The sequence below is a fragment of the Bos indicus x Bos taurus genome, chromosome 8 (assembly GCF_003369695.1).
Source record: "Bos indicus x Bos taurus breed Angus x Brahman F1 hybrid chromosome 8, Bos_hybrid_MaternalHap_v2.0, whole genome shotgun sequence".
In the NCBI taxonomy this organism is placed as follows: Eukaryota; Metazoa; Chordata; class Mammalia; order Artiodactyla; family Bovidae; genus Bos; species Bos indicus x Bos taurus.
The window spans coordinates 46,719,733-46,734,155 of NC_040083.1; the positions used below are offsets into that span (position 1 = coordinate 46,719,733).

At 37.6% G+C, this 14,423-nt stretch overlaps 1 protein-coding gene across 14 annotated transcripts in view; it reads right to left on the reverse strand.

The window, feature by feature from the left end:
• Nucleotides 1-14,423, reverse strand: part of TRPM3 (transient receptor potential cation channel subfamily M member 3) — a 1,070,052-nt gene that overhangs the window by 210,207 nt on the left and 845,422 nt on the right. For 13 of the 14 annotated variants that reach the window (XM_027549457.1, XM_027549458.1, XM_027549453.1 and 10 more), the window contains one exon: nt 13,645-13,819. In XM_027549457.1, coding sequence (XP_027405258.1) covers nt 13,645-13,819 — 175 coding nt within the window. Of the gene's footprint in view, nt 1-13,640; nt 13,820-14,423 lie in introns of those variants that run through there. The other variant, XM_027549459.1, reaches the window with a different exon arrangement.

Below are 14,423 nucleotides of genomic sequence, written 5' to 3' on the forward strand. Positions count from 1 at the left end.
TCACTGAGACAGGATTTTAGATATCTTATGTGTAAGGAGACTGAGGAATGTGATTTCAAGGATCCACCACCACTCTCTCAGAGTTACTTTCTTAACTTAGCAGATGCCCAAAGTTCCTTTTAGTTAATTAAAAGGCAAATATTTTACTCAATAATTAGAAGCCCTGAGAACACCTCTTGGGATAAGTGATATTTAATATTAAATTCACTTAGCTGTAACTGACTGATATTGGTTTTCAGGAAGAACTACCTGACTAGGAAGTTGGAGAAGATATGAATAGAATGCAGAAAAGTGACCAACAGACAGAAATTACTTTGCCCAAGCTTTTACTGAGGATCAGCTTCAGATACAAATGGCTTCTACCAGCTAAGACCTATTAGAAATAGTACCTCTGACCCTGTTTGCACATCTAACCTAGAAAAGTTGTTTACCTGTGCTTTTCCTGAAGGTTTCCATCTAGCAATGTCAGGTAATTAGACTGATCTTCAAGAAGCTGCCTATTACTGGGCAATGCACATACCTTGATGGCATAGTCTGCTCTCTGGCAAATTCCACCTACCACTTCCCACAGAGTGATGTGTCTTACATTTCTTTCTTTATACCTACCTACCTACCTGTCTATCTGTCTATCTCTCTACTTTTTTAAACCCAGTCTACAATCCTGAGCCAGATATATTAAACAGAAGGCATAGATACATATACAAAAGGAGACAGAAGTAGGTGGTGAGTTGGGGTTGAGGGTGGTGGTAAGAGAAGCAATTAATACATTTTATAAGACAAAGTTTGTGCTATACATCTTATACTTGGCACTTCATAAAGACAGATTAATTTCAGATAATCCTAACTAGACTGTAACTCCTTGGATGCATGGATTACATGTTAATAGAAAGGAGTACTTATGGACTCCTCCTCTCTATGTTTATGGAGATGCTGAAGACCGTGGCTTTTCCTCTGCCCCTCTTATCTTACTTCCCTCACCCCTCTCCTTTTCCCCTTGTATATCACTTTTAAAAATGTTATACATGTTTATTATGTTTATTACCTATTATCTATCTAACCTTGCTAAAATTTAAAATGTAAGCTCCACAACAGCAAAAATGTTTGTTTATTTGGCTCACAAGTATGTTTTTGCCCATATCTAGAATACTGCCTGGAACATGGTAGGTGTCCAACAATATTGGATGCCTGAGTACATGATGTTGGTTGGATGTAAGAATGTAATTTAAAAATGAAGGGGACAATTTCTAATAACAGTGGAAATCTGTCAGACATTCAAGGGTTCTCAGTGCGGTAGAATCCAATTATAGAAATGTCAGAGCTGTGCTAGCTATTAGCCACATGTGGCAATTCAAACTTAAACTTATTACAATTAAATAAAATTTAAAATTCAATTTCTTAGTCACTCTAGCCACAATTCAATGGCTCAGTGCCTATCTGATTGGACAGCAGAGATAATAGGACATTTCCATCATCACAGAAAGTTCTATTGGACAGCGTACTCTTGAGGCAGACAGAAGTGCCGAGTCCTCAGCCTGAGGCACGGACCTAACAGGACACTAAGGTGGAAAATCCTGAACAGTGTTGGCTGCATCTCTACAACGTTTCTTCTTCCCCTTGCCTTTGGTTATGAATGTGCCCAAGAGTTGAAACTGAATTGTTGCCAAAGGATACAGAGACTGCCACATGGTCAGGTAGCTTCTCTGTTGCCAAAATTGTAAGGAAAAAACACTCTGATTTCATTCCAAGTGAAATCCCATCAGTGAATACTGCACATAGCCAAGCAAGAGGAACAGTCAAACTTTTATTGCTTTAGGCCCTGTATAAAAGACAGAATCAGAGCTGGCTTGAGATGTATAGGCTCCTTGGGCAGGCAAAAATGTTGGCACCTCTCAACTGACCTGCTTTAAATGCTGGTCCAATGTTTAATTCAAAGGAGAAGTTAACCAGCATGCAAAGCAAGAAGGAGAATATGGAAGCTGGGTGCAGACCCCTCTGTTGTCTGGAGTAACGCAGATCTGAGGCAAGTAAACCTCTTGCAGTTTCTGGATCTCATTTTCACTATGGGACAAGACATGCAGCTCCTAAGAGCTGACATTCCAGCCACATCTGCCTGGACAGACCACTCAAGCTGTTTGATGCTGAACTTTCCTCACCTCTCCTCAATTTCCTCATTCATAAAATTGAGATAATCATCATAGCTAACTCAAAATGTTTATGTATCTAGATCAGGCTCTTGTATGTAGATCTTTACAAAAATAGCAACTTAAATCCCTCAAGTATGCACTTGTGGGGAGGGTCAGGGATGTGGAGGAAAAGAAGTGTAGTAGCTCAGTCATGTCTGACTCTTTGCAACTCTATGGACTGTAGCCCACCAGGTTTCTCTATCCATGGGGATTCCCCAGGCAAGAATATTGGAGTGGGTTGCTATGCCCTTCTCCAGGGGATCTCCCCAAACCAGGGATCAAACCCAGGTCTCCCACATTGCAGGCAGATTCTTTACCATCTGAGCCTCCAGGGAAGCCTGGAGGAAAAGGAATAGGAAATACCAATTCTCTTCTAAAGTAATTGTAAAAATATTCCTTCTAACCCCACATCCTACGCTATGAGATGTTGGGACAAATGTAATTTTATCTATTTTTGTATGTATTCTGTGATGAATTAGTTCCTAGCTTTAAAAAAAAAGTTATTCTTTTTTCTAGCAAATTAGCCATTGGCAATTGCATTTCGTCCTTCAGTTCAGCTCCAAACATCGCCCTACAATAAAGAGCTTCCTGTTGTTCATATCCTGTTTATTACGCTTGTGTGAAAAGGCTCATATCATTGGGTAATTTAAACACTGATGTGCTTCACAGTGTTGATAAAAAATTGACTTATTTACTAAGCATCTTTTAGGCAGATAAGTTTCTTATTTTCCCCTTGGTTTCATAATTCAGTGTGCTGCTTGATGACTGCCTGGTAGTAACATATGCAGGCTACTTACAAGATTTTGTTTTTATTCTAGAATAAGAGTAGACATCTGTGATATTTTGACTAGTTTTCCTTCTTTGCACCATTGCTAATCTATCACAGTAATCTTTCTTCTGAGTCCAGATGTGGTCTCAGAATCATTCTCAACACATCATTCTACGACATCTCATCAGTTGATTATTGTTGACACTCAAAACAAAAACTTGCTATCCCTCCACCAGAGATTATAAAATCTCAAATATATTATCAAAGGGGGAAAACGAAGATCATAGAGTCAAAGAGCTCCAAACATTACCTGGTCTCCAAGGTACTGAACTATGGTTTCCATGGTTTTAGAGAAGCTGATTTTTTATTTTTCACTTAAGACCTTTAGGGGTCACTGCTCATGGATGGACACTTCATTTACATTGAATAAATCCAAAAACACAATGAACGTGTATATCAACTCAAGGATGGTTGTCCAACAATTAGGACAGTAAAGGAAAGGCTTTATTGAAGCTGAATGGAGACTTTTCTGGACAACAGAAGTATAAACTTGTGTTAACCTTGGAGTCCTACTTCAATGCATCTTTAGTGTTTCTCTGGATGAAGAAGCTTTTATAAGAAGGCAGTTACTGCTGTAAATAGTTTTCATAAACCCTGTGGTTCATAATCAACATCTGAGAATTACACAGGGAATCTGATGAAAATCCATTAAGAACATCCCAAACATTATCTATTATTAATGACACTACTGGGTGAGATGTTAATACACTGTATTTTTAGCAGCTGCAGGTTCTAATGTCCACCAGATTGATTCAGAATTCATCTCCTCTAAGGTAGAAGGATTAAATACCAGGACAGTTTATTATCTGTACCTCACTCAGATAATTTTTAAATGTATTTGTTGGTTTTAAAGCTCTCATGAGACAGAAACTATGCACTGAACTTCAGAAAGAAAAATTTCCTAGAAATTAAGTGGGTAAAGAAATGTCATGTCAATCCTATGTATAACTAGATCACTTTGCTGTACAGCAGAAATTAACACAACATTGTAAATCACCTGTACTTCAATAAAGTAAGTTTTTAAAAAGTTTCTGAAAGTGTTGTCCATGGACCCTCTCATTGGAATCAGCTTGGGTTTTGGTTTCAAATACAGTTTCCTGCATTCCAGCCCAGCTACACTGAATCAGGATACTTAGGGGACTCTGTCTTTTATTGCTTTCCAAGTGATTCTAAGCCATGCCTAAATGTGATGACCACATGCTTATTTGGAGTTTTTTCTATGTAACAAATAGCTGAGAGTCAGCTAAGCAAATCTCAGAGGAACCTAACTGATACCTCTGAAGTCTTCACTTGCATTGATGCGCTATCTGAAAGTTGTGAGCAGTGGTTCCCTAAAAGAGATTTCTTTATGGTGATGGATTACCCAGCTCTGTGTTTTTCTCATGTTTGCTCTTTATTTCAAGGCACATTTCCCCAACTTGGAATTGAGCAATTCTAAAGTAAATTTAATCAATATAGAGAATGTATTGGTCAATTTAGATTTTAATAAAAGTTTTCACTGGCACTTTCCTCAATAAATTATCTAGATTTTTTTAAAGTTAATGCTTCATTATCCCCATGTAGACATGGAGCGATCAAATAGCAAACTCTAAGGAAAAAAATATTTATTTTATTTTGCACTTGCCTAAACAAACAAAGCTATTCTAGCCTTGTGGAACTTAGATACAATGACATAAGTATCCATTAACTATATCTTTATATATTCCACAAATGGAAAAACTGAAGTAATACTCTCTTTATAAAACTTTCTCCATCTACTCCAACCTATGCCTCTTTCTGCTTTTTGGAACGCAGTAACATCTAATTGAAAATTATTTTTTATTGTACTAGCTCAATTGTACATCTCAAGCAAAGGCCTAAAACAAGCATTTGAAAAATATCTGGTGATTGATTGATTTGAAAAGTGATGTTATCAGTCCTACTGTTAGGTTTTCACTTAAAATTTAAACACACATACATATATATATTATTTATATGTTAATATATATACTTAATTATATTTAATCAATTTTATAATATTAAATTAACATATCAATTCCATTACATTGAATTTAAGTATATATAAATTCAGTTTAATAAAATATATATACACACACACTGAACATTATACTATCTCATATAATTTGTCCCCTTTACCAGCTTTCCTTCAACCAATTCAGACTGGTTCTTTTTTCTGTGTTGAGCTGGATAAAAGAGGGTCATATGTTAGCTTTTCCCTGATCATTCATACTGACTCTCAGTTTAGATATAGTATTTGATGGGAAAGGGGAAAAGCAGCAATTGAGTTATTATATTGCCATTTTGTGGATAATTAACATAAATGTTTCCACTGACTGAATAGATTCTCACGAGGAATGCCACACTCAAGAGCTGTGTGCTCTGGTAACACTTTATACATTTAACATGTATACTATGAATACATGTATACTACCTATTGGTACTCATGCCTGTGTTGTAGATTTCCAATTAATCTCCAATGTGCCACATCCTGCCTATCCTCTTACAGTGAAATGTTAACTTGGAAAGCAGTTTACAAAGGCAGCACTTTAACCCACTGCTGGGCATACACACTGAGGAAACCAGAAGGGAAAGAGACACGTGTACCCCAATGTTCATCGCAGCACTGTTTATAATAGCCAGGACATGGAAGCAACCTAGATGCCCATCAGCAGATGAATGGATAAGGAAGCTGTGGTACATATACACAATGGAGTATTACTCAGCCATTAAAAAGAATACATTTGAATCAGTTCTAATGAGGTGGATGAAACTGGAGCCTATTATACAGAGTGAAGTAAGCCAGAAGGAAAAACACCAATACAGTATACTAACGCATATATATGGAATTTAGAAAGATGGTAACAATAACCCTGTATACGAGACAGCAAAAGAGACACTGATGTATAGAACAGGCTTATGGACTCTGTGAGAGAGGGAGAGGGTGGGAAGATTTGGGAGAAAAAAAAAAAAAGACCATATGTATTGTACTATGTAGTTTTCCAAAGAGCATTGACAACGTATATATTTCTGTATAACTATTTCCTATAGTATATTAATTGTGCCAGTGATGTGATATACTTGACTTATGACTGTGAAATCAAAAAAGTTTATATTTAAGTGAATGAGTCTGCTACTATATAATGTTTTACATAATTAAAATAAATTTCCATGTGTAAAAAAAATAAAATAAAATAAAATAAAAAATAAATAAATAAAGCCACCAGTATTGTGTCTGTACAAGATGTTTCCAACTTTTCTTAACTTCCCTTCTGAGGTCACAAGACAGAATCCAGTTTTGACACGCTTTTTATAGAAAATTCTAGAAAAGAGACAAGGCAAGATGAAATTAACAACAAATAAAATGGACACAAAGTTGGCATGCTTGCTATTTGTTTCCTTCTTTCTCACTTGACATTCCAATTATGTCTAAATCACGCTGGAGTACAATCCATCAAGATCAATTACTTTCTTTGGACAGGTCTTACAGAGACAAATTATAGGCCTGTGGCATCCTTCAGCTTTAGCTAGAACTCTCCTGAGCAGCAGAAGGAACCAGTGGCCACCACCCAGAAAGATATGCCTTAGGGAATAGAGTCTAGACCTGGGGTTCTAAAATGATACTTTGCTGATGGACTTTCTCCTGTCTTTGGTCATTCTGATGTTCTTTGGAGAGTAGCAAACTTGTCACATCTCTGTTAAGACACAGTGATATAATTTGAAGCCATGGAACAAAATTTTCCTTCATTTCTACTTTGTGTTTCATTTATGCCTTTACTTCATCTAATCCAAAGATGTAGGGACCCCACTGTTGTGTTGTTGCTATTTAGTCACTGAGTCATGTCTGACTCTTTGTGACGCCACGGACCGTAGCCTGACAGGCTCCTCTGTACCTGGGATTTCCCAGGCAGAAATACTGGAGTGGGTGGCCATTTCCTTCTCCAGGGGATCTTCCTGACCCAGGGAATTCATTTTTCCTGTTTTGGCAGGTAGATTCTTTACTGCTGAGCCACCAAGGAAGTTCCCTTTAAAGAGACAAATCAGACTTTTATCTTGAATACATTATTTACCTCCTATATTTGAAAGAAAGCCATTGCTCATTTATTCTTCACAATACCTGAGGCAAATTCCACTGGCACATAAGGATGTGAAGTCTATTTGTGTTTGCCCCATTGATAATCTTCCAAAAGTTATGACTACTTAAAACTTTAAGGTTTTCTGCCTCTTTGAGTTCTGCTTCTTGCCTCAGGTATCTAAAAATGGTAAATCCAGGTGATAATTTTGGGCATAAACTTGACAAAATAAACACAAACATCAATAATACAATTTGGATGAATAAGGGGCATCATCTCAGGACACACATTCATTCAGATGTCTTTTTCAGGCTGACATTTTTCATCGGTGAGTACTTGCTCATTAACTGATAAATGAAGGGCTAGATCATATTTCTCTGAAATCTGAGACTTGAGTTGACAATTATCAAGCAAAGTAATCTTTGGCTTGCACTTCAGGCACCTACAATTGGAAAGGTATTCCTGACTAGGAGTAAAGCTGGTCATCTCAGTCAACACAGCACAAAGGGAATCCTAGTATTTAAAAACTGAGGTAGTTGAATCTAATGCTACTTGGATAGCATTCATCTATTTATGCTTGCAGTGCTGAGTCATTCATGATGCAGAAATAACATTTGATAATATTTCTAAAGCAATGAAATTAGTCAGGGAAAGTGACTTGTGACTCATTCTAAACTAAGACAGATGAGAAATAGAAAATCTAGTACATCAATAAGGACAAAAACAAAGTCTGACCATTTTTTTCTGGTAGTATATGCCTCAGAACAGAGATGGGGAGAAAAGATAAAAATAAGAATTTAATTGCCACTGTCTCCTAGTTTATCCAAACTCACAGCACTGGGAGAGATAGTCTGCCTTTTTATACCACACATAATCTCATCTACAAAAGTTAATCAGTTTTTCCAATCATAATTTGCTTCCAGAGTCATTCCCTTTCAGATTCATGTTTTTGAAAGGTGGTTATTAGCAGAGACTTTAAAGTCAAAATATCAAGTTCACAAAAGTTAAGATACAAAGTGTGTAAATTTTTTTTCACAACTTTAGGATTATGAAATCGAAAAGCTTTAGAGCTGAATATAAAAATTTATAGTCCTTGGGCCTATATTATTTAACAACTTGTAAATGAAGTTAAAATTTTAAAAATCATATTTACATTTCTAAAGTAACTGAAAAATAAAAATAAACTATTTAAACCCCAATTCAGGTTTCATAAACCAAGTATATATGTTCCCTATATTCAACATTATATGTACAATCACATACTTTTATTTGCATGCTGCTGTCGCTGCTAAGTCGCTTCAGTCGTGTCTGACTCTGTGTGACCCCATAGGCAGCAGCCCACCAGGCTCCCCCGTCCCTGGGATTCTCCAGGCAAGAACACTGGAGTGGGTTGCCATTTCCTTCTCCAATGCATGAAAGTGAAAAGTGAAAGTGAAGTTGCTCAGTCGTGTCCGACTCTTCTCGACCCCATGGACTGCAGCATAGGTCTGTTTATATGAACATAGTTATGCATTTATATTTACTTGTAGTGAAATATGTCTCGACTCTTTTGGACTTTGTTGAAAATCAAAGAAAAAATGCTTCTTGATAAATAAAGTCCAGCTGGGCAATTTTTTTTTTAAAGCATATAATAGGCACACTAATGATTTTTAAAATTGGCTGCACATGTGTGGTTGGACAATTTCTTATCAAGTTAAATAAACATGATTAATTCTGGCAGTTATTCAGAGGGCACACAGAAACATTATGAATGCATTTTATCATGTTAAATTTACAAATGCTTTCCTGAAGCAGGACATACTTTTATCATAATGTTAATATATATATATATTTAGATTTAGGGCTTTCCTTGTGGCTCAGATGGTAAAGAATCCATCCACAATGTAGGAGACCTGAGTTTGATCCCTGGTAAGATCCCCTGGAGAAGGGAAAGGATACCCACTCTCCAGTGTTCTGGTCTGGAGAATTTCATGGACTGTATAGTTCATGGGGTCGCAAAGAGTCAGACATGACTGAGTGACTTTCACTCACTCATATTTAGATTAGCAAATATAATGTTCCCTTTTAGTTTTCTATGTTCTTGATAATCATTTTTAAATTTTTCTGAAAATTATTAAAGTTTTAGTTTTAATAATTCTAAAGATATAAAAATATCTTAACTCTTTATCTTCATACCAGTTACACTCATTATAGGGCATGGTATTTCTGACTTTTAATTTTAGAGTTGGGGTATGATGATCTGGGTGGGGGAAGGAAAAGAATCCATATGACGTAGAGCTGACCTGCTTGTATTTCAGTTTGTAACCAGACATGCGTTAATTTTATCTTTTTGGAGCACACAGAAAAATAATAAATTATAGCAAAAAGAGAAAGCTGAAGGCAGCTTAAGTATACTTATATATTTAAAAGATAGTATCACTGAAGTACTATATGAATAAACAATAGAGCATATACCACAAAACGCATTTCAGTAAATTTTTATAATATACTGAACTGGCCTGGGATCATGGGCTGTATGGCCTTGACAAAGCACTTAATTTCTTTGTGTATCTGTCCTCTAGGTTAAATAATATATAGAGCCATGTCCAGCACCAAATGTGTAATATTTCTCTTATATTAAAACAGAATCAGGAAAAGCAGCTTATCAGAGATTTCAACATTTTTCAAGGTACCCAACCCAAGACAACGACAAAAAAACAAGCATAAGGTCCATATTTTCATTGTATATAAACCTGGAAATCTGAAGTGCTGAGGTTTCTCAAAAGGAAACATGCATTCTGAGTGCAAACTTATATCCACTTTGTAGGAATACAACAAAATAATGCCATCACTAAGACAAAAAAAGTGCCAAAGCTAAAGGCTATATACATTCTTTAATAACCGATTGTTATATTTAAATTAATGAGAACTATGTGTGAGTTTTTAATAAAAGCAAAGCATCATTGGACATGAGTTTGAACAAGCTCTGGGATGGGAGATGGTGAAGGATAGGGAAGTCTGGCGTGCTGCAGTCTAAGGAGTCACAAAGAGTTGGGCACGACTGAACGACTGAACAACAAAGCATAGCTGAGGATCTTCAACTTTTATTGGTGACAGACACAGGACCATGTAAGCAAATATTCTCTGTTTAGATTGTTCACTATAAAATGGACTTATACTTACTATTAAAGAAGATAATGATAACTTCATCAAATTTGCCAGAAAGCAAACTCTAACTTGGTGCTTTTTTCTTTTAATATCAAAAGCTTTAACAGGGCCTAAAGTCACTGGAGAAGGCGATGGCACCCAACTCCAGCACTCTTGCCTGGAAAATCCCATGGATGGAGGGGCCTGGTGGGCTGCAGTCCATGCGGTCAGGAAGAGTAGGACACTACTGAGTGACTTCACTTTCACTTTCATGCATTGGAGAAGGAAATGGCAACCCACTCCAGTGTTCTTGCCTGGAGAATCCCAGGGACGGAGGAGTCTGGTGGGCTGCCGTCTTTGGGGTCGCACAGAGTCAGACACCACTGAAGTGACTTAACAGCAGCAGCAGCAGCAGCAGCAAAGTCACTGTCAGTGTTCACAATGTTAAGCTGAGAGCTCTGTGCCTCTGATTTTCTTCCTTTCATATGCCTAGGTACATGTACTAAGGGTTAGTACATGTACTAACTAAGGGAAGTGTGCTGTTTAATGCCTTGATGGTGTGCTCGGCTGGTGGCAAAGACAAGAGGAGGAATGGGGAGAAAAATGGCATTGAGTTGCCATACTGAGTCTATTTTAAATCAGGCTGGGTGAGGGAGAGGTGCCAGAGGGAGTGGCCTGAGTAGACAAACTCACCTGTCATTACTCTTATTAAAATGATACACTTGTCAGTTTATAAGACTTGCTATGAACTCTTTGAGGGTAGAAATAGCTTTTTTTCCCCCCATATCTCAGTGCATGGCACCCAGTAGACACTAACTGTATATTTATGGAAGGGATGAATAAAAGATGTCCAATTCCTTTGGGGTTTCTTTCTCCAACTACTTCCATGAGTTAGGAGAACGGATTAGATTAGGAAATTCCTTATTTAAAGCTTCAATATCTCCTTTGAGTTCTCCTCCTTAAAGTCACCCACACCTTCAGATGAATTACTTCTAATCATCTGCAGGAGGGGATCTCAGATGCAGGGGATGGCTATGCAAGGAAGTCCTCCAAGGGGTTGGTGCTTTGGACTGTTGAAAGCAGCATGCAGAAGGGAGCTGCTAGATCAAGGAAAGTGTGTGAAGGATTCAAGATCAGTTTACACAGGACCAGAGTGGTTACCATTACAGACAGTCCACTCTCCAAGCCAGTCTAGAGGGATATGATGGGACAGGGCACCAAACGCTTTTGTAAACATTTAGTATTTGTACACACATAGCAGCTTGGGGAAGCTGGTGTTTGGAGGTCAAGCCTGGAAATTGCACATCCTAGCTTCTCTCAAGTTGCTAACCTGCATTATATGGTCCAGGTTAGTTGTGCTTCACATGTAAAAACCCAGTTCCTATGCTTTTCAGCCATTTGTGTGTCTTCTTTGGAGAAATGTCAGTTTAGATCTTCTGCCCATTTTTTGATTTTTTTTTTTTGACATTGAGGTGCACAAGCTGTGTATTTTAGAGATTAATCCCTTGTCAGTTGCATAGTTTGCAAATATTTTCTCCCATTCTGTAGGTTATGTTTTCATGTTGTTTATGGTTTCCTTTGGTGTGCAAAAGTTGTTAAGTTTAATTAGATCTCATTTGTTTATTTTTATTTTAATTACTCTAGGAGGTGGGTCAAAAAAGACATCATTGCAATTTAAGTCAGAGAGTGTTCTGCCTATGTTTTCCTTTAAGAGTATTATAGTATCCATCCTTACATTTAGGTCTTTAATTCACTTTGAGTTTATTTTTGTGTATGGTGTTAGAGAGTGTTTTAATTTCATTCTTTTTCAAATGGCTTCTCAGTTTTCCCAGCACCACTTATTGAAAAGACTGTCTTTTCTCCATTGCATCTTCTTGCTTCCTTTGTCACAGATTAGACCATAGGTGCATGGGTTTATCTCTGGACTTTCCATCTTATTCCACTGAGCTATATTTCTGTTTTTGTTCTAGTAACATACTGTTTTAATGACTATAGCTTTGTAATATAGCTTTCAAACTGCAATGAGGTATCACCTCACACCTGTCAGAATGGCCATCATTAAAAATCTACAAACAATAAATGCTGGAGAGGGTGTGGAGATTGATGGTGGAGATACACTGTTGATGGTAATGTAAATTGGTGCAGCTACTATGGAGAAAGTAGGGAGATTCCTTAAAAAACTAAAAATAGAGCTACCATATGATCTAGCAATCCCAGTCCTTGGCATATATCTGGAGAGAACCATAATTCAAAAAGGACACACACATTCGAATGTTCATTGAAGTACTGTCTCCAACAGCTGAGAGGTGGAAGCAACCTAAGTATCAACTGGCAGGGGAATGGATAAAGAAGATATGGTATACATATATAATGGAATATTATGCAGTCATTAAAAAGAATGAAATAATGCCACATGCAGCAACATGAATGGACCCAGAGAGTATTATACTAAGTCTAGAAAGCCAGGCAGAGAAAATCATATAATATCACTTATATGTGCTGCTGCTGCTAAGCTGCTTCAGTCGTGTCCGACTCTGTGTGACCCCATAGATGGCAGCCCACCAGGCTCACATCCCTGGGATTCTCCAGGCAAGAACACTGGAGAGGGTTGCCATTTCCTCCTCTAGTGCATGAAAGTGAAAAGTGAAAGTGAAGTCGCTCAGTCGTGTCTGACTCTTAGTGACCCCATGGACTGCAGCCTACCAGGCTCCTCCGTCCATGGGATTTTCCAGGCAAGAGTACTGGAGTGGGGTGCCATTGCCTTCTCCGTCACTTATATGTGGAATCTAATGAAAATGATACAAATGAACCTATTTACAAAACAGAAACCAACTCACAAATCTCAAAATCAAATGTATGATCACCAAAGGGAAAACACAAATCTTGAAATCAAATTTATGATTACCAAAGGGAAAACATGGAAGGGGAGTGATAAATTAGGAGATCAGGATTAATACATATATGCTACTATACATAGAACAGATGACAACTGATGACCTACTGTATAGCACAAGGAACTCTACTCATTATTCTGTAATAACCTATATATGAAGAGGATATGAAAAAGAATATATACATATATATATTTATAAGGGATATACACCTAAACTAACATATTATAAGTCAACTATATTCCAATAAAAGTCATTGGAAAAAAAAAATTCCTTAGTGGAAGAAGGAAAATAGAAAGGAAAATGAAGAGGAAGGAGCCCATGTCCTACGGCCCCTCCATTCCCCCAGTTCTCTTTATCATCAGTGTGGACTAGTGTAGCTTTCATGGTATTTCCCACTTCATAGGACATTTAGAATATGTTCTCCTGCTCTTTCCAGCCTCCTTCCGGTGCCAAACCATCAATCAACTTACACACTCTCTTCCAAGCTTGGAACACAAGCTTAGCACTCATAGTTTAAATCCAGGGCCTGGCAAATTACCTACCCGCCTTCTTCTGAATATTTATGCCCAAATGCCAGGATGTCGGATGCCCGTCCACTCCCATCACAGACAACAACTGGCACAGGAGGGGTGTCTCGAAGGTACTCCAAGACAATTGAGATCACATTGGGTCCTCCTTCCACAATTAGTGCCACCACTGGAACGCCTTGACCGATTCCTGCATTAAAAAAGGAAAAGAAAAGGAAAAAAAAGAGAAAAGAACACAAAGCCAGCAAACCAAAGAAACAAAAAGAGAAACAAAAAGCACAAACTAAAATTAATGAGCATGGGGAGGAAACAACATATGAAGGGATAACATACGGAGCAAAAATTTACAGAAAACCCTTTAGTAGAATTTTCCTACCAGAGAGTCCATTAGACTTTGCCCTCTCCCTGTAACTCCCAGGGTGCTGGGGTAAGTTAAAGTGTTGATGACCATACCTCACAGGGGAGGCATAGAGTGAGAAGGTGGGAAAGTTGGTTAGTAGAGGAAGCCAGTAGCCAAAAGATTGGAAGCTAAATGTGATCTTAAGCAAGTCTCATGTGGATCCAATGGCCAGTTTCCTATATGAAACATGGAAAGTTAAAAAAAATAAAAGTCACCTCCCTGAAGTTATCACAGTGCTAAGAAAATGCCTAAGTGGTTTTTATATTAAAGGCTACAAAAATCAGCTGGGGGTATATTTTAACTTGTTGAATCAACTGCTAGCTAAATTATGGGTCTATCTATTTCTGACCACAGGTGATCAGCTTGATTATGGATTTTTAACATATAACGGTCA